This window comes from Melozone crissalis, unplaced genomic scaffold, assembly GCF_028551555.1.
Source record: "Melozone crissalis strain CALT ecotype California unplaced genomic scaffold, PUWL_Pcris_2 ptg000081l_1, whole genome shotgun sequence".
Classification (NCBI taxonomy): domain Eukaryota; kingdom Metazoa; phylum Chordata; class Aves; order Passeriformes; family Passerellidae; genus Melozone; species Melozone crissalis.
This window is the reverse complement of record NW_026535858.1, coordinates 5,279,089-5,297,990: the sequence shown is the minus strand read 5'-3', so window position 1 is coordinate 5,297,990 and position 18,902 is coordinate 5,279,089. Positions and strand designations below refer to the sequence as shown.

General features: G+C 46.8%; 1 protein-coding gene across 5 annotated transcripts in view; it reads left to right on the top strand.

The window, feature by feature from the left end:
* Positions 1-18,902, top strand: part of SPTBN1 (spectrin beta, non-erythrocytic 1) — a 115,977-nt gene that overhangs the window by 59,455 nt on the left and 37,620 nt on the right. For all 5 annotated transcript variants that reach the window (XM_054290575.1, XM_054290576.1, XM_054290578.1 and 2 more), the window contains exons 3-10: positions 8,795-8,946; positions 13,295-13,468; positions 14,074-14,165; positions 14,538-14,618; positions 15,326-15,441; positions 16,281-16,393; positions 17,007-17,194; positions 18,491-18,608. In XM_054290575.1, coding sequence (XP_054146550.1) covers positions 8,795-8,946; positions 13,295-13,468; positions 14,074-14,165; positions 14,538-14,618; positions 15,326-15,441; positions 16,281-16,393; positions 17,007-17,194; positions 18,491-18,608 — 1,034 coding nt within the window. The remainder of the gene's footprint in view (positions 1-8,794; positions 8,947-13,294; positions 13,469-14,073; positions 14,166-14,537; positions 14,619-15,325; positions 15,442-16,280; positions 16,394-17,006; positions 17,195-18,490; positions 18,609-18,902) is intronic.

Below are 18,902 nucleotides of genomic sequence, written 5' to 3'. Positions count from 1 at the left end.
GCATCCTGGCAGGTCTCCTCCCTCCAGGTGGCATGTGCCACTGGCAGTGGTCACCCACAGTGCAGGGGATGCTCTGGAGAAGGTGGGATTCACCATACACTTTGCTGTCCTCACAGGGAGTGCTGAGTGCTGATGCTCATCTCTCTGGGACTCATCTCTGGTTAATATCACTTACAATTCTGTGTTTCCAAACCCCTGGCTAATGAGGCTCCCAGGCTGGGCACACAGGAGCAGTAGGAATTGCAGGGCCAATACAGAGCAGCTGCATTTCCTGCAGTGCTGAGAAGAGGGAGGAATGCTGAAAGGAAAAGAGAACAACAGAAATAACAAAACCCTCCAGCTCCTTCTTCCTACCCTTGCTTTCCTTCCCACAGACAAGTGGGAATCCTCTGTAAAAACTCTCATTCTGCTGGGCCTGCTGAACATGGAGAGAAATAAGATGGATCTGATGTAGGGAAGGACCTGGCATGTTCCCTGCTCAGGCCAAGCCTTGCTCTCATACTCATTCAACACTGCCAGTCTGAGAGTGGTTTGGACATGTATAGGAAAATGTTTTTGTCCCCCTCAAAAATCCCCTGGCACTTCCCTGCATTATGCATATTTGTGTTTTAAAGGACACTGCCAAGACCCCCCAAGACTGTGTGTGCTTGAAGCAGTGCAGTGACCTCAGGTTCTCATTGTTCTGCTGTGGGAATGTTGCAGTCAGTGTCCTGGGACAGGCAGATGCTTTCCCCATGCTCCTTTTGATGGAGGGATTTGTTTCTTACGCAAAAGGGAAAAGTGGCAACGAGCACTGACATCAAATCAGCCAGGAGGGGTTTGTGTCCTTTTGTGTAAAATGCCAACAGCACTGGGACATTTTCCATGCTGCTTTTTAAAGGAGGCCCATTTGAACATTGCACGTCATGAGGCCAAAAAGTTTCTCCTTTATTCATCTGTACTTCTGCTATTTTGCTGTAGATATGGCTTTGTAACATCTTTCTTCAGAAAGGAGCAAGAGAAGCCCAGAGGAGGCCACCAAGATGGTGAGAGAGGGAGCACCTCTGCTTTGGGAAAGGCTGAGGCAACTGGGGCTGTTCAGCCTGAGGAAAAGAAGCTGCAGAGTGACCTCACTGTGGCATGACAGTGCCTGAAGAAGGCACAAGAAAGATGGAGAGAGACTATTTACCAGAGTCTGGAGTGACAGGAGAAGGGGGAATGGCTTCACACTGACAGAGAGAAGGGTTAGATGGGATATTGGGAGGAGATTCTTCCCTGTGAGAGTGGTGATGCCCAGAGCAGCAGTGGCTGCCCCATCCCTGGAAATGTTTAAGGCTGGGCTGGATGGAGCTCTGAGCAACCTGGCCTTGTGGAAAATGTCCCATGGCAGAGCGGTGGAACTGGATTGTATTGAAGGCCCTGTCCAACCCAAGTCTGTGATTCTGTGATACCAAGGGATTCAGGCCTTGTTCCTTGTGACCATTTTATTCAGTATTTGTGTGCAACCCAGGATAGGTGGTGGTGGTTGAAGCTGAAGGAATGTGTAGGCATTTCCAAGAGCAGCCCCCAGAAGTGTTAAATCATTTGAATTACCCACTGAAGGTGGTGTTTCTGCAGCTGCTTTGCATTTCGTGCAGAAGAACCAGCAGTTTCTGGGGTTCCTGGAGAACCAGAAGAGCAGCTGAGTGGCTGCTGTTGCTGCAAAGGGCCCTGTGATGGGTGCTCTCCTCAGAGGGAGTTTGGCATCTTGTGGGAGATGGTTACACTGAGTTGTATTCCAGGCCCCCAAAGTTAAACCAGCAGTTCATCACCAATGCAGGGAGAGCTGGCACCTGCTCTAAATCTGCTTAAATATGTCATCTTATCTTCTGAACTGAAACAAAAACTATAAATCAAAAGCTGAGTCTTTCCACCAGTTTAATCTGTTAAGCCCAGATGACTTTTATGTTTATTTTCTGTGGGAGGCTTTACAGTAACTTTTTGGAGATGAACATAATCATTCCTGTACATGAATCTGCCTCTGGTTTGTGGAAGGTTCATTTTTGTGTTGCTGACACCAAAATGCCATAAACTCTGTGTAAAAATAAAGGGACCTGCCCTTGCACACCCTGCAATGCTTGGCTGTCTCCTGGACATTGTGCTGTGAATCATGTCATTGAGGGAGGTTTAGTGCCATCAAAGAGAGAAAGCAGCACAATTGTTTGTCCCACATGCTGCATTCTGGAGCTTTCCCTTTTTTCTTTTCCAGAGGATTGTTTGCGGTGAAAGTGGTCACATGCTGCAACGTTTATTAGGGAAGGGTAGATCTTTAATAGGATTTAGCAGCTGGCTGGTGCTTCCTAGTAAAAGCAAAAGGATTGCTGAACACACCCCTGGTTTCTCCACAATTGTCTCCATGTAGAAGGGAAAGCAGCAAAGATTTTGCTCCTAATGAAATCACCAGCTAAGCAGCACAAACAAAATCCCTTCATTGCTTTGTCATCTTTAACATTTGCATTCGAGTTCTTGTTTAAGTCATGCTGGAGCACGTAAAAGTTTTGGTGTGACCTCACCAGTTTGGATTGGAAATCACTCCACAGATTACTTTGTGCCATAAAATAACCATTAACAAATGCATCTATTTGCATGAGAATGATCAGCTGCTCCCCTCCCATTCCTCCATGGTAAACTGTCAGCAAGATTAAAGTGAAGGAGATGCATTTTTCTAAGCACTGGACCCACATGGATCATGTTCTCTGTGTGTCATGTGTAAATTTGGCTTCCTGCAGGTTGTGTTCTAGTTCTTTCCTTGTTCCTGCATATGTGTACCATGGACTTGTGTTTTCTACATTAAACTCTGTTTCTTCCGTCCAAATTTTCAGTCTTAACCTGTAATCTGCAGCTAGAGAAAAGCAGCATCCACTGCTCAGCTTATTGCTATAGGACACCTGAATATTAAAAGAAACTTGAATGTTGAGAGAAATTTTCCTTTTCTGTACTGATAGCTAATACTGATCTTTCCTCCTTCCTTCATTTTCTTCCCCATAGGTCAATTCCAATGTATTTCCATTTAGACTGTCTGTGCCTGGCTGTGCATGCTTGTGCATTGTTCTCTGGGCTTCCTGATGCCCAAGGATGAACACAGCATGTGTGGGACCATGTGGAAAGGCCATCATTTCAGGAGTGTTTACCCAAACCAGATGTTTCTCTCCTCAGCTGATCCTCAGTGGATACACTGAGGTGCATTTTACCCTCTGGGCTATATTTAGTGCTGCATCACTTCAGTGCTTTGCATAGCTGCACACCCCACAGGCTGCAGTCCCACAGGGGTCTCAGCCCAGGGTGGGGTCCTGCAGGGCTGTGAGGAGCACCCAGACCCAGCCTCAGCCTCCTTGCCCAGCCTGAGGCACAGCCCAGGGGAGCTGCAGTCCCCAGCTGAGCACACAGCCCTGCGTTTGGACAGGAGCAGGAGCCACCAGCTCTGTTTGTCACGGTGCTGCTGCAGTGGTGACCAAAGGAGCTGGGTCAGAGCTGCTGAGGGCTCTGCCTGCCTCAGGCCAGGTTGTTCCACTCAATCCTTCCTGGCATATCAGAGCTGGGCCATGTCACAGCTATTTCATGTTCTCTATTGTTCTTCCCTTACTCCAGCAAACAGTGAAGGTTATCACAGCACATCTGTTCTGTTGTTTACTGATAAAATCTTATTTGATCACCACATTCTGGTCCCAGTAGCTGATCTGCTCTTTCCTCACAAATCTTTCTCAACTGAAAAACCTCAAAGCACAGCTGGAATTTGTGAAGCTGTGACTGTTACTGGCTATTTCACTCCACATCCTTGCATCTGTGAGAAAGCATGGGGGGAATATCCTGCACCCTGAACACCAACAGCAATGGGAATATTGTCCTATGAAAGGAAGCTCTGTTTTCTCTGTGTTCTGTGAAATGAGGATATCATCTGGGAAATTCTGGGAAGCTGTGGATAGTGGCTATCAGCAGAAATAGTGTGCTTAGAACAGCACTCAGCTGATCTCTGAGTCAGTGGATGTTGCAGAGTTTCATGTAGGGCATACACTGGATGTTATAATAAAATAATAATCATTTTAAGCTGGAGAAATTACTTCCAGCATGGAAGTATAAGATGGAAACCTGCAGGAAATGAAGCTTTTGGAGTTAGGGATTAAAAATCATCTGTAATTTGTCTTGCTTGAGGTATTGCAGGGATCCATGGGCAGTGCCAGTGCCAAGAGCAGCTGCCCTTGGGCTGGGCTCAGCAAGGAGGCTGCAGGTGCCACTGCTGGCTGGGCTGTCCCAGACTGCTCCTTTCAGCTCCTTTCTGTGCTCCAGTTTCACTGTTTGGGCTCTTTGAGACCATCCCCTTTGCTGTGTGGAGGCTTTTGCCCCTGTGCAGGGGCTGGTGGGAGCTGTCACACACCCAAAGTCATTTTAGCTGTGCAGGGCTGGCAGCAGCATGACCTAGACAGATTTACCCCTCCATGTGAAAAGGATTGAAGGTCAGAGTGCTGGCAGTGTGGTTTGACTGGTATGGAAGTGATCAGGGTGTGTGGTTTGAGCAGGCAGGTAAGAGGTAACTGTGCCATGGCTGTGGGCAGAGCTGCTGCACACAAGGCCCTGGGGCCCACAAGGGCTGCACTGCTGCCATGTGGGAGCACCCAGGGTCACGGGGCCCAGGCTGCTCCCAGCCAGCTCCTGCACCCTGCCTTTCCCAGGGCAGTTACTCAAACACATTCACCATTATTCTGGCACAGCCCTACTGAGTGTGTGACAAGGGGGTGCTGTATGTGACCCCCCTCTCACTGTCCCACACTGGGGACTCAGTGACCGAGCTCTGGGCTTTCAGAATGTGGCTGCATTTTTGTCAGATTTTTTTCTCATCAAATTAGTGGAGGAAGAATGGTCTCCCCTCAAGCGAGGAAGGGGTTAGCCGCCTGTTTGTGATCCTGCCCAGCTCAGTTTATGCTTTCAGTGTACCAGCTCTGGTTTATTTACTGAACTCCTAAACAAAGTCAGTCCTTGATGCATCACAATCCCAGTGCTGGGGTTTGCAAGCCCCTGTGTGGTGGTGGCATTGTCATGGGGCCTTCCGCAGAAAGGAAATTTCCTTCCCAGTGTTGCTCCAAGATAAGTTGGATTCTCTATTATTGATACTGCTCGGAGAGCGCCTTCCGTTTTCCTGCTCTGCCTGTTTTGCATGTTGCTCATTTCTCTTTACCCTTGGGAAACAAATGTTTTCACAAGCTGTAGGACACTTGGAGCTCCACCCATATCCTCTCATTTTAATTAATCTTCAAAATCCATAACTTGTGTTTTTGAAAATATGAAGGACATTTGTCAAAACCATCACATGAGGTTTGTAAATAGCACTCAAGACCCATGGTTGATGTTAAATCCCTGGAGTCACCGTTCATGGATGCACCTGGTCCTTACTGTGGAGGTTTTTGCACATTAAGAGAGTCACAGTTGTGTTGTTTGCTAAACCAAATTGTCAGGGCTCTAAGCACCACATTTCTGTACCTATCTTTCTTTATTTGAAACATACAACCAAAATTCCTTGGTTTTAATTCTGTGTGTGTTTGAACCTGAAACCCTAGAGCAGAAAAATAGTTTATCAGTTAGAAAGGGTTGATAAAAGCATTGCAAAAACCTGCTGTCATTGTGAAACACCATGCAGAAATAATCAGGAGAGGTTTTAACATGACCAACCCCAGTCACACCAATTTCCACATGGGCTTGGTTTGCTTTCCCACGTTGTGGGAGTGCAAGAGGTAAGAAGGGCTGTGCCTTCTCCCTCCAGGGGCTTCTCTAGCTGAGGGTGTCAGTGCAGAATTAGAGCTGTGCTCTGCCTGTGCCAAGAGCAGGATAAAGCCTGGCCTTCCTGGGTGACTGCCCCATTAGGAGCCTGAAAGAGCTGCTGTGTCTCTCCAGTGGCATTTTTCTGACATAAGTTGCTGGTTGTCCCCAAAATTTGGCAGTGGCATGTGGGGCCTGGCCCTTGTGTGGTGCCTCAGCGTTTTCCCGTGGGGCTGCACCCAGACAATCAGGGATGTCCCTGCCTGCTGTAAATCAGAGCAGAGACGGAAAGAAAGTGAAAAGCCATGAACGGCTCCAGCACTGAAGCTGACTGTAGGCTCAGCACGAGGAGTTAGCTCTGCTCCCAGCAGACTCTCACGCTATTTTGCGGCGGTGGAGGCGGCAGGGAGGAGGCTCCACAGAGGATGGGTGGGGATCAGGTGAGAGGAGCTCGGGCAGGAGCTGGGGCGGGGGCGGGAGCCGGAGAAACCGAGCGGGCCCCGCAGCCGCTCGCTGTAAACAGGAAAGCGGGGCCGCCCAGAGCACGGCTGAGGAAACGGGAAGGCAGAAGGGGAGAGGCAGCGACTGGCTTTGAACTCTAGAGTAAAGAAAACACTCCTAAAGACACCGCCGTCAGCGCCTCCAGCCAGGCTGGACTCCCATCCTCTCCCTCCCTGATGGCTCACTGTGCTTCAGGATGCTGAGGCAACACTCAAGACAGGAAGTCAGTCAAACTTTCAGGGTTTTTTCCCCGAGTCCCCATTGCCCGAAAAATGCACTTTGTCCTCCTTTGGGGCCACTGGAAGTGCTGGGGTGGGAAAGCAGCCTCAAAGCCACATGGACACTGTGCCCAGGAGGGACCTGTCTCCCCTGGCCTGGAAGGGCTGCTTGCTCTGCTGGCTTCCTTGACTTGCTTTCAACACCAGAAGATCTCAAGCTGGTGTCAGTTGATACCATGGCTCCAAAGGTTTCACAACATGACTTGATGTGTCACTGCATTTCCCACATCGTGTCTTTCATCTGTTCAAAATTAGGCCCTGACTCTTCATCTCCTCTTACTAAAGCCACATGGATGTTCTTTTCCCATTCTTTACTTTCACTGTGATCCCAAATTGGGAGAATTATTGACAACCATAATTTTTGACCAAATATTTTTTAATGGTTGGCTTTAAGATGGTATTTGATAGCTCTTTTTGTTTTATATTATATTTGTACATCCAACTCTATTTTCTTGGTCCTGTACATTGGCATTTCTCTTTGGAATGAATGTAAGCAAAGGGATCACTGAATGTTGTGCTTCTGTGTAGAGACTACAGTGATTAAATAAACAAACTTGCTGAGCTGTTCTGGGGCTTGTATGAGCTGGTGAGAGGAGACAACTTCTGATGGAATTTTCTTTAAAAAACACCAACTATTGCAAGGTTTCTCTTCTGTGACTCATTTCAAAAAAATACTTCAAGTAAAGGCATGGAATACTAGACAAGCAGACATGCAGATACAGCATTCCCAGGCACTTGCTATAAATAGTTCATAAAAAGTATATTTAAAGCTAAAGACACTGGCTGCAGTTCCTGCTGATCTCCTGTTCTCTTCCTCCATCACAGGGATCCTCTGCTCCATACAGAGTAAGGGCAAACACAAAAATGCAAACTGTCAGTTCACCCAAAGCACATTGTTTTGTCACTAACCCCAGTTTTGACATTTTTCCAAGCCACATTTGTAATTTCACACCTTGACAGGTAGGTAAAAGCTGTTAAAAACGGGGCAGTTTCAGGGCAGTAGATTGGGTCACATCTAACCACATGGGTAGGAAGAACAGGTTCAGAAATAAGTGGGAGGAACTGAAATCTTAGGGTGGGGTTTGTGCAGTTGTGCAAACCACCACCCAGTGCAGGTCTGCTCTCTCTCCCACTCACCACCATTCTGTTATCTGATTTCTCGTCTTACTGTCTTTTCTTATTTCACTTGGTCCCCAGCTTTCTGTCCTCTTCACACTCAGCATCTTTGTCATCCCATATCTCCATGATCAGAATTTTGCTGCTGTCCCCAAGGTCCTGGAGGCAGTGACTGGTTGTGAACGTGCTGGGACCATGCCAGGAAGGGAGCACATCCTTTCTTTGGGAGGACAGCATCCACCAAAACCCTGGGCAGCCACATCTGGAATGTTCTCCCTGTTTAAAGCAACATTCTTGGAGCTTTCAGAGCTGGGGGTGCTGCAGTTTAGGATTAATCTGTCTTCATGTCCTGTTTCTGTACATGCCAACATCTTTACAGAGGAATCCTGTCTGCCTGGGAAAGCAGAGCTTCCATTCATCTGTGGCTTCCAGAGGCCAAGTCAGAGCACCTGTGTTTTGACAAATTTGGTCTGTAGTATTTCCCAGCTCACTGAAATGACTTTTGGCTAACAAGGCTTCATCCAAAGCCCTTGGCAAGAGAATGTAACCACAGGGATGTATAATGTTTTCTGTCTGAGAGCTCTGGGCTTGGCAGATAGGAGCTGGGTAGGAGTTTGTGAATTAATGTGGACTGCAGTGAGAGAGCTCTCACAGCCAATGTTTTCCTCTATAAACTGTTGTGAAAGACTCTGGGAAGGGAAGGTGGAAAGAATCTATTTTTCTATGGCTTGATATAAATGCTTGTCTACCTCAGGCATGCAGTTATGGAAAAATTTGTGTTGACATTGTGTAAATACAGTTACAAATGTTGAATCTGAAAATAAGTATTGCCATGAGAAGGGAAAAAAGTCAGTGGGAAGCTTTGGTCTCTGCTCTCTATCATATTTGTCTTAATCCAAAAGGACTGCTGGTATTTTGGGGAATCTGTTACAGATTTATGTGTGTTCCAGAGCAGGTGAACTCAGCAGGTGAGGAATGGTGGATTTTCAATGAAAAGCCCTAATTTCATCAATGATTTTCCCAAAAGACAAGCCATATCTTTGATTTAATCTTAAAGAACCGAACATCCCATTTTCACACAGAAACATGAGCTGTGATTTATTTGGAGTGACATTCTGTTGCTTTCCCCACAGATGAACGTGAGGCAGTTCAGAAGAAGACCTTCACCAAGTGGGTGAATTCCCACTTGGCCCGTGTGTCCTGCCGGATTACAGACCTGTACACCGACCTGCGAGATGGGAGGATGCTCATCAAGCTCCTGGAGGTGCTTTCAGGAGAGAGACTTGTAAGTGCTTATCAGTATCCATTGGGGGGGTTGGGTTGGGTTTGGGTGGGGTTTTGTGAATCCTTGTCTCAACTGCAGTATAGGAAATCTGGGTGCTGAGCGTTCAGCACTGAAAATGTCTTTTTATATATTAAAGAAAAAAAAAAGAGCTCTATTTCTTCAGCTGGATCCAGACACCAATAAAATGCCTTCCTAGTGGCTTCAGTAGGAATCAAAGGAAGTCTTCTTCAAAGGTTCCTTGCTGGTACCATGCTGAGTGCTTCCAGCAGCATGTTCCCTGCTCCCAGGTCTGACAGGCACAGAGTACAAAATGTTCCTGACCCCCTTGGATCCCTTGGTGGTGGTGAGTTAGATGTGCTGGGACACCTGGGCCCTGTGGGCAATGGCCCATTTCTGTGCTAACAAAGCCTGCAGTGATGCAGGTGTGCAGGCCTGGCACATCCCTGCTCCCTTCCCAGAGCATGCCAGGGCTGTGCAGGACATGCAGGACAGCAGGACAGCAGCTGGAGAGCAGCTGGAGGTGTGTTCATCACACCCCACTGCTGAGGAATGTCCCTGAGTGTGCTTGATTTTACTCAGATAGATAAGGTATGGGCTTTCTTTGGTAAGGGGAATATCTAAAATCAGTATAAATAAGTGGGTTAAATTCTTTCTTTGGGTGTGCTGAGCACCCCCTTGGTACCAGCACAAGGAGTGGTGAGTAAGTCCTTGTAGTGGAAAATGCTGCTGCACAAGAGGAGAATTGGGTGCCAGGAAATGGCTGGGTATCAGCTTCTCCTTCAGTTCCTTAAATGATGGCGATGCTCTTAACTGCCTAATTTGGAGCAATCTTTTCAAAGAAATACCAGTCTTTAGCTAAGACCCAGGGCTGCAGAGGGCTGGGTAATCACTTGTCATCAAGCTCTCCTATTAGTGGAGCTCTGTGACTTAAGACTCTGGTTAATGAGTGGAACATATGGCTCAGTGTAGTGTGTGTAGTGTGTGTGTGGGGAGGCAGGAGAGGAGCTGCCTGAGTGCATCTGGGAGGGTGAGGGAGCTGGGATGTGCACACAAGTGCCTCTGTGGATGGGATAACAAATCCTGGGGTTCCATCAGCTGCAGTTTGCTCTGAGCCCCTCTCTGTCTCTGCCAGACCACTCACCTCAGCCTCAGCCACGTGTTGGGTTTGATGTGCTCACTGCAGGTGGCAGGTATTCCTCACACAGGGATAGCTGAGACCAACATGCCCCTTTGTTTGAGGGCTGAGACACCAACTGTGTCAGCTCTGGTTAAATCTGCCTGTCTGCCTGTCAAGATTTGACTTTCAGCAGCAAATAGGAAGCTCAGAGCAGTCCCATGACTGTGGTTGCACCGTTCATTTCCATATTTCACTCCAGGTTTTGGAAATTGAAACAGGGCTGGGGCAGCTATGGGGTGGGGAGAGGACAGGAGCCTCCTGGAGCTGCACTTGCATCATTGTGTCTGGCACTGGCAGCTGTCTGCACCACCACACATTCTTTTTGTAGCTTCCTTATCTGAGGCTGGAGGACAGCAGGCTCTGTTTGAACAGTGCATTCCACCACACCTTCTTCTGCAAACAAGAGTAAACGCAATGCACTAAACCTTGGGACAATTACACACACCAAAAGTATTCCAGGAGAATCTTACACACACTAAAAATATTCCAGGAGGACTGCCATGCTGATGTTCTTCAGGTTTTGGAATTTATTTTAGTCAGTATTAGGTAGGTTCTGACATCTCCATGGCCCCCCAGAGAAATTTGAAGGCAGATCTTATGCAGAAGGCTTAAAATCAAGACAAGAAACATCAAATGGTAAGAAAACAGAAACTAGCATAGATGAGTATCCCATAAACATGGTGTATTTAGTGGTGCAGTGGAACAAACAAAAGTTGTTTCTTCTCTGTTGAAACTGGGATTCAGATTCTGGAGCCTGTGGAGCAGAGTCCAGGATTTTGGATGCCAGTCAGGGAAGCAGGGCTGGTCTTTGCCCTCTCACTTTGATTGCACAAACCCTGCATTTTCCAAAACTTACCGTGATTTTTGTTGATGAAAACCCACAGTCCTTGGAGGTGTGTTGGAGAAACTCAGAATGAGAACAACCAATAATGGCAACACCTCCATCTTCCTGACCTTGCCCAGTTTGATTCCTAATCCTGGTCTTTAGTCCAGACCTTACAGCATAATGTCCTCTGCACAGCAGTGTTTGGAAGGAAACTGATAGCATGCAATGCTCTCACTGAGCACAGTGGGAAAGAATCCAGCCAGCATGAAAGGACAGTTGTAATTTGGTTTGCACACACTGTTAACCAGCTTCTCCCAAACAGAAAAATAAAGCTGGGAATTGTTTTTGTCCTAAGATTAAGCATTTAGCTCAGTTTCTTCCCTAACCAAATTAAGGATTAGTAAATTCCTTGCAGTTCCTGGATGCTCAAAGGTCAAACCACTTAAGCACATTCTCTGTGGTGAATTCTGTCATATTTTCACTTGGAAAAGAGGAAGGGTTTTGATGTAGAACCAGTCTTCCTGTAACCTGTATGTGAAGACTCTGGGTTTGGTACTTGCTTTCCCTCCACTCAGTGTCTGGATCTGTGTCAGCCCAATAAATGTGCAAGGTATGTCTCACTGTGCCTCATCCTGGGGCTATGCAGGAGTGTGGCAAGCACAGCCACACCTTGCACAAACCAGACTCAGACACTTCTTCCTCTACATAAAACATCTCTGGTGAGTCCTTTTGGCTCTGTAACCATGGCACTGGAGCTGCTGAGAGCACAAAATGGGATGAGCTTTCTGAATCCTTTCCTGCTGAGTTTGAGGCAATAGGGGTGGTGCAGGTGCTGCTTCAGGCAGTGGGAAGGGCTGTGTTAAGGCAGAGGGGACAGGCTGGGGTCTGCCACCGCTGCTGAGAAGTGGCCACAGTGACAGTCATTGCTGAGCCTTGGGAACATCCCTGTGCAGGTGAACAGGCCTGGGAAGCTGCTCCAGGGCTCCAGGTGTGGCCATGGGCTGAGAGGAGCCGTGGGCCGGAGCTTGGGGTGCAGCTGGGCCTCCGCCTTCCCTCCTGCCCCAGAACTGCCTCCTCCCTGGGATTTGTTTTGCAAGGTTCAGCCAAGCCTTAGGTCCAGCTTTCTACACCCCTAATGACTGATGGTGCCAGCTAAAGGCTGATCCCAGATTGTCCCTGCTGGCTGAGGAATCTCTGGGAGGCTTCAGCCAACCATGCAGCTCTCTCCTGCCTCTTCTGCTCCAGCTGTGCCTCTTTGCACTGGCAGCGTTTGGGATGGATGGGGTGTGCACAGGCTGCAATTTGGGCCTCTTTGGAGGGCCTTTTATACTCCAAAGCAGAAGGAGTCTTCTGGAAATTCTCCTCCTTAACCCACAGCTATGAGCTCTGGATTAATCCTTCATCATTCCCCAGCCTCAGGAGGAGAACAGACCCAGGCTGACTGAGGCTGAAGCTGGTGGCCTCAGGGTTTGTGTGTCCCAAAGGGAATCTTCCTGCATGGCTTCCCTCTCCTCCATCCCCTGTGGCACAGGCTGTGTCTCCAGGGACTGTACCATGGCACTGGCTGAAACTCTTCACCTTGAATGCAGGCTGGGGCAAGGATATTGCCTGAGCTATTTCCATGGCCACTTAATTACATTCACTGCAGAAAACAAGGAAATTATGGCAATTAGTTGTTTGGCTGAGTAGCTTTGGTGACATCCCAGTGCACACTGAATAGGCTATTCAGCTGTAATCCTCATCTGCACAACAAAGTTCCCTTAATTCTATTCAGTTTACAGCAGAATTCTGCATGCTGATAACACATTCATTGCATTTTTGCAGTTGCACTGGGCCTTCATATAACTGTGTTATGTTGGTGTAGCTGATTTTTTAATTAGTATTTTTTTCCTATGAAGAAAAACTTCTAATCAATCTCTGTTACATTCTTACTCTTTATCCGATTTCCTGACCAAAGAAAAGCAATGCCACTTCCTTCTGGAGGAGATTTACTGACTAGCTCACAGCTCAAATCTGGGCTTGTGAGTGAATATCCTGGAGAGGAAACATGAGGGAAGTAAGCAGGAAAAATCCTTTGAAAGGCAAATGAAACTGGGGCCATGTGTCCAGCTCAGGTCCAGGATATTGATTTTTCCACCATGGATTTGGCACCTGCTTCCATTATCCTGGTGAAAATGGGCTGGAAGATGCAAGGAGTGGGTTTGTCCCTGGAATTTGAGGAACAATTGCTGCACTGCTGCCTGGGAGTGGTGATGCCCCAGCCAGGACTGAGGAGTTTACAAGCTCTGATTTCCCCCCTCCCACCTACAATAATAAATGTTTTTATTCTTCCTTTTACCTTCCAGCCTAAACCAACCAAAGGAAGGATGCGCATCCATTGCCTGGAGAACGTGGACAAAGCCCTGCAGTTCCTGAAGGAGCAGCGAGTGCACCTGGAGAACATGGGATCTCATGATATTGTGGATGGGAATCACAGGCTGACGCTTGGCCTCATTTGGACCATTATCCTGAGATTCCAGGTACAGTTGTGTGCACACACAGATACATGGATGAGCTTTCCATGCCTGTTTGTCACATGCTTCACTGTGCATTTTAGGAGCAGAGGGCTCCCAGGTGCTCCCATCTGATGGGAGGGAGAAGTGCTTGGGAACCTGTCAGGATAAATCAGTGTCTGTGGTGCTGCTGACCTGTGGTGGGAGTTTCATGTGGGGAAATTCATATGGCTTTCTTTTAAAATCACTAATAAATGTGAAGCTCCAGTCTCCACACTAAAACCAGGAGGAAATGCTGCCCTGAGCTTCTGTCCATCTCCATGCTTGTTATCTATAACCTTGGCCCTGACATGGATTAAGTGTACCCACAGGAATTATTTTAGAGTCTCAGCTAAGGCTTGAGGTTTCTTGTTTTCCAGCAAGTTCCAGATTGGTCTTTGCCCTCAGGTTGGAAAGTCCTTTTGCAGAAAGAATAATATATCCATACAATAAATATATAACTCATAATAAATAGCACAGTAATAAACATTTAATAGCATTATTTTTGGTGTTTCCCAGCATTCCTTTCACCTTTTCCAAAAAGGCAATGTGTTTTCTCAGAGAAATATTGAAACTTTCTATGTTACTTATAGATCCAAGATATCAGCGTTGAAACTGAGGACAACAAAGAGAAGAAATCTGCTAAAGATGCTCTGCTTTTGTGGTGCCAGATGAAAACAGCTGGGTGAGTGTGGAATAAGTCATTATCTCTAAAGCTCTTACAGCATTTTGAGTTTTTGTTGAAATAATTTTAAATGGGCAAACATATATCTTGTTAAGTGGATTTAGAGAGAGGGAATTCAAGACAAATGAGTTGATGTTAACAAGTCAGAAAAGTCTGAATTTATGATGTTAATTCTGGATGACAAACACACCAATCTGATAATCAATTAATATATATAGTGATATTCTGACTCTTTTTCACCCTATTCTGAACAAATAATGACAATTTCAAGACAAACTTAATGTCTCCCTGCTCTGGCTTTTGGTGCCAGAGTGTGCAGAGCTGCACTGGGGGTGCTGTGCTGATTGCACTCTCCTTGTTTTTGTTCTGCAGGTACCCCAATGTCAACATCCACAACTTTACAACAAGCTGGAGGGATGGGATGGCATTCAATGCACTGATCCATAAGCACAGGTATGTGTGGCTCAATGTCTGCCCTGATTTGAGCTACCTGGCAGTTTGATTTTAACAATCTGTGAAGAGCAGGAAGTTGAGGAGTTGCTGAGAGTTTTAGAGCAACTTGCCTTGATTTGAGCTTTACAGCTCTTGTGGTCATTGTGAGCTTGGCTGGGCAGCAGGTTCTCACACCACAAGTCAAAACAGGCTGTGTTTGGTTTCAAGGGCATAAATTACACCTGTGATTATTTGGGTTTGGTTTGGCTCTTGTACCTCAGTGAGTAACCCATGCCCAGGTCTGGAATTGGGGGGCAGGAGGGGGAAGAACACCCAGAGCAGCTGGAGGGAAAGGAAATCCCTGCCCAAGGGTGGCCAGATGTGGTGCCAGGCTGCCATGCCTGGGGATGCTGCTCATGGCAAGCTCAGGTGGAGTTAATCCAGATGGATTGCATGCTTCCATGGGCATGAGGAGAGACTCATGACCACAGCTTTGTTCTTCTCTTCTCCAGGGTCACCTTCCCTGCTGTTAAGCCCCCCCTCTTTCTCCCATGGCCAGGTCCTGCTGTGCCATGTGCTGGGCATTGCTTCATTCCTTTAACACTGCTGGGAAATGCACAGGGCACATGAAACCTGGGCTGGGTTTTCTAAGGGTTGGAGATTTTAGTTCATTTGAGGGTGGCTGCACTGTGCTTTGGGAAATCTAAAGAATTTTCCATCCTGTCTAGGCCTGATCTGATTGATTTTGACAAGCTGAAGAAATCAAATGCACACTACAATCTGCAGAATGCTTTTAACCTTGCAGAGCAGCACCTTGGTCTTACCAAGCTCCTGGACCCTGAGGGTAAGAATTCCAGCAGTTTCAGCACTTAAGGGCTCTTTTCTCCCACCCCTCCATGTCAGAGCACATCTCTGTGACAGCTTTTTGTGTCCAGGAGCAGCTGGATGCTGCTGACTCACCTGATACAGGCAGAGAGGGAGGGAGAGAATATGAGATTTCTCCAGCAGCAAACTGAGCAGCAGTAGCACAAGAGCCCTTAATCCTGTTTATTTACTGCCATCTGACAAGTTTGTTGGCCTGGCCGTGTGTCCATAAAGTCATTCCAGTCAGAGGCTTCCTTCTGAGAAGGAAGAGAAGCAGAGGAGCAGAGAAGCCTCAGCCTGTGCTTCTGTGGGAATGTGTGTGCTCCCAGTGCTGGGGCAAGAGCCTTTTGTGTCACAGGGCAGGAGTGATGTGTTTGGGCAAGTTTCTTCTTGCTTATGTTCCAGTGCCTCAGAATTGCTGAGAAATATTTTGTTTTCCACCTGTATCTCTCAGATTCACCTGGACAGACATTAGTTTGAATTCCTCTCTCCAAATGCTGACACAGCACTGAAGTTGTCAATTAAGAGTACTGTCAACTCACACACACCTCACAGGAGTTATTTGGCTGTGCACAAGCTGTGGCAAAGTCTGGAACTCGACTGTAAAGCCCAAAGGCCCCAAGCTTTAGCCCCAGTCCACACTACTGCCAGAACCAGTGCAAAGCTGCTCAATTCACTTTTTATTAGGACACCAACCTTAGGGGCTGAACTGCACTGAACCCATCTCTGCCTCCCAAACGTATCCTTGGTGCACTCTGAGCTCTGTTGGTGTAGCCCTGCAGCCTCAGCATGCTGAGATAACTCTTGTTTGGTTTGCAGATATCAGTGTTGATCACCCTGATGAAAAGTCAATCATCACCTATGTGGTGACATATTACCACTACTTCTCCAAGATGAAAGCTTTGGCTGTCGAAGGAAAACGGATTGGAAAGGTCTGTCAGTTTAAATTATAAATTAAATTATATAATTTACAAAGCAGGCAAAATATTTCTGATTTTCTTTTTCCTCTTGGGTGTTAATTTTTAAAGAGTCCACTCTCTGGTAGTTTTGATTTTTTTGCTTTTGAACATGTTTTGAATGTTAAATATTCCCATGTGACTATGAGGAGTAGTTGATTTCCAGCTGCCTCACATTAGAAAACACTTGGCTGGTGTTTTATTTTTGCTTGTTCATTTTGCATCATTGCTACTTTTCCTTTCTCATTAACTGCTCCTCACCCTCTGGGCCCTCTGTCTCCTCTGGAAAAGTCCCTAATTTAAAACATGTGCAGTCATTCTCTGTCCTTTGGCAACACTGCCCCGGTCCTTACAGCTGGCAGACTGAACAGGAATCCTTGTTGAGCCTCAGCTCTGTCCCCCTATTGCTGTGGGATTTGGGGAATTTAGTGCTACAAAATGCCAAGCTCTCATTTCTCAGGGATCCCAACAGTGAGTACTCTGATTCACAACTCAAGTCTCCCAGCAGTTTATTTTATGTGGCTTGTTGGATTTAAATGACTGAAGAGCACTGCCCTTGTGACTCATGTGTGTTGTGCTGCTGCTGCAGGTGCTTGACAATGCCATTGAAACAGAGAAAATGATAGAAAAATACGAGTCCCTGGCTTCTGACCTGCTGGAGTGGATTGAGCAAACCATTATCATCCTCAACAATCGCAAATTCGCCAACTCCCTGGTTGGGGTGCAGCAGCAGCTGCAGGCGTTCAACACTTACCGCACAGTGGAGAAACCACCCAAGTGAGTTTAATCCCAACTTAACACAACAGTCACTGGTCTTGTTGGCTTAGTCACTCATTGATTTCTTTAAAAAACAAACACATCCAAGTAATTTTAGTTGTGGCTTAAGAATTTATTTTCCCGAGCGAGCCCAGCTCTCATATTCCTGGTTGGTGCTTGTCGATGTTACTTGGGGCCCGTTTGCTTTGTGCTGTTCAGTGTGCAGATAACAACAACAGCAGAGAGAAAAGCATGTCTCCCACAGGATCTGGGAGTCCTGGAAGCTGTCCCTGCCCTGGGATGCCTGTCTTATCATATGAGTGGTAATAGCATACTGTGGTAGTACAGTAATGTCACCACTCGTGCTTTTAATAGCACTGGATAATACCAAAATGCTGCTATTAAAAGATCCCTACTGCTTATCCAACATGAAGAGGAAACGTGTCTGGCTTTGTCAAACAGCTCTACTTGCTCAAACTGATACAAGCAAAACGGGGCAACTTATTTCTGGAAAGCCTCTTTTAGGATTGTGATATCAAATCTGTTTATTATTTTTGTCTAATTCGAGTTCTAATGAATAATAATCACGATCTGAAACATTACACAGGATCCAGACTTCTTCTAAAATTGCAGACTATTCCCTAATGCCCATGGAGTTTGTTTATTTCCCAGGCATACAGCACAGGGAAAACAGTGGGAAGAGTTTACTGACTGCAGAGGGCTTTAAATAAAACTTCCATTTCTTGTGCTGATGGAGTGAACGAGGACAGTGCACGTACTAGAATGAAAAAAAAAAGTCTTTTCTTGTCCCCCAGGGGTTTAAATCCAAACACTCAGACAGCTGACTTCTGTGAAGTTGCTTTTGCTGTCTGCCCCAACTGGCTCCAGGGGAAGTGTGGGCTATTTCCATTGCTCCCAGCTTCCACACAAGATGGAGGTGTTTATGTGAATGCACCATTCACCATGTCAACATTTTAAACAAGTGCTTTATTATAGTTTATTGTAGTCAACTATGCTCAATGGTTCATAGAAGTGCCTCCCTGTAAGGATGGTGAGGCCCTGGCACAGGTTACCCAGAAAAGCTGTGGCTGCCCCATCCCTGGAAGTGTTCCAGACCGGGTGGGACAGGGTTGGGAGCAATCTGGGATAGTGGAAGGTGTCCCTGCCCTGACAGGGGGTGTAACTGGATGGGCTTTAAGGTCTTTTCCAACCCAAATCATTCTGTCAGTCCATGATTCTATGATTATACCTTAGCAATGTATACCTTAGTAATAAAAGTCTGATTGTAACTCAATTCTCTTGCAAAATTTTGTTTAGATTTACAGAAAAAGGAAACCTGGAAGTGCTGCTTTTTACCATCCAAAGCAAAATGAGAGCCAACAATCAGAAAGTGTACATGCCAAGGGAGGGCAAACTCATCTCTGACATTAACAAGGTAAACTGAGCAGCTCCTCCCCTGTGACTCAGGATATTGCTGTTTTCTCTCAACAACATTTGTTCTTCTCAAAAACATTTTTATCTCCAGCCTTGAAGTGGGGACTGTAAGGGATGGGTGAGGTGGGGTGACCTTTTCCTATAGCTCAGACTTACTACCCAGAGCCAGGCCTGGGGTGTCCTCAGCATCTGTAGGAGCTTCTGCTCCGGGGGCTGCCAGTTCTGCCCTGCCCCTCGTGGTCCTGGCTGTGGGACAGAAGTGACAGAAGGCAGCAGCAGTAGGTGCTGTGCCCTC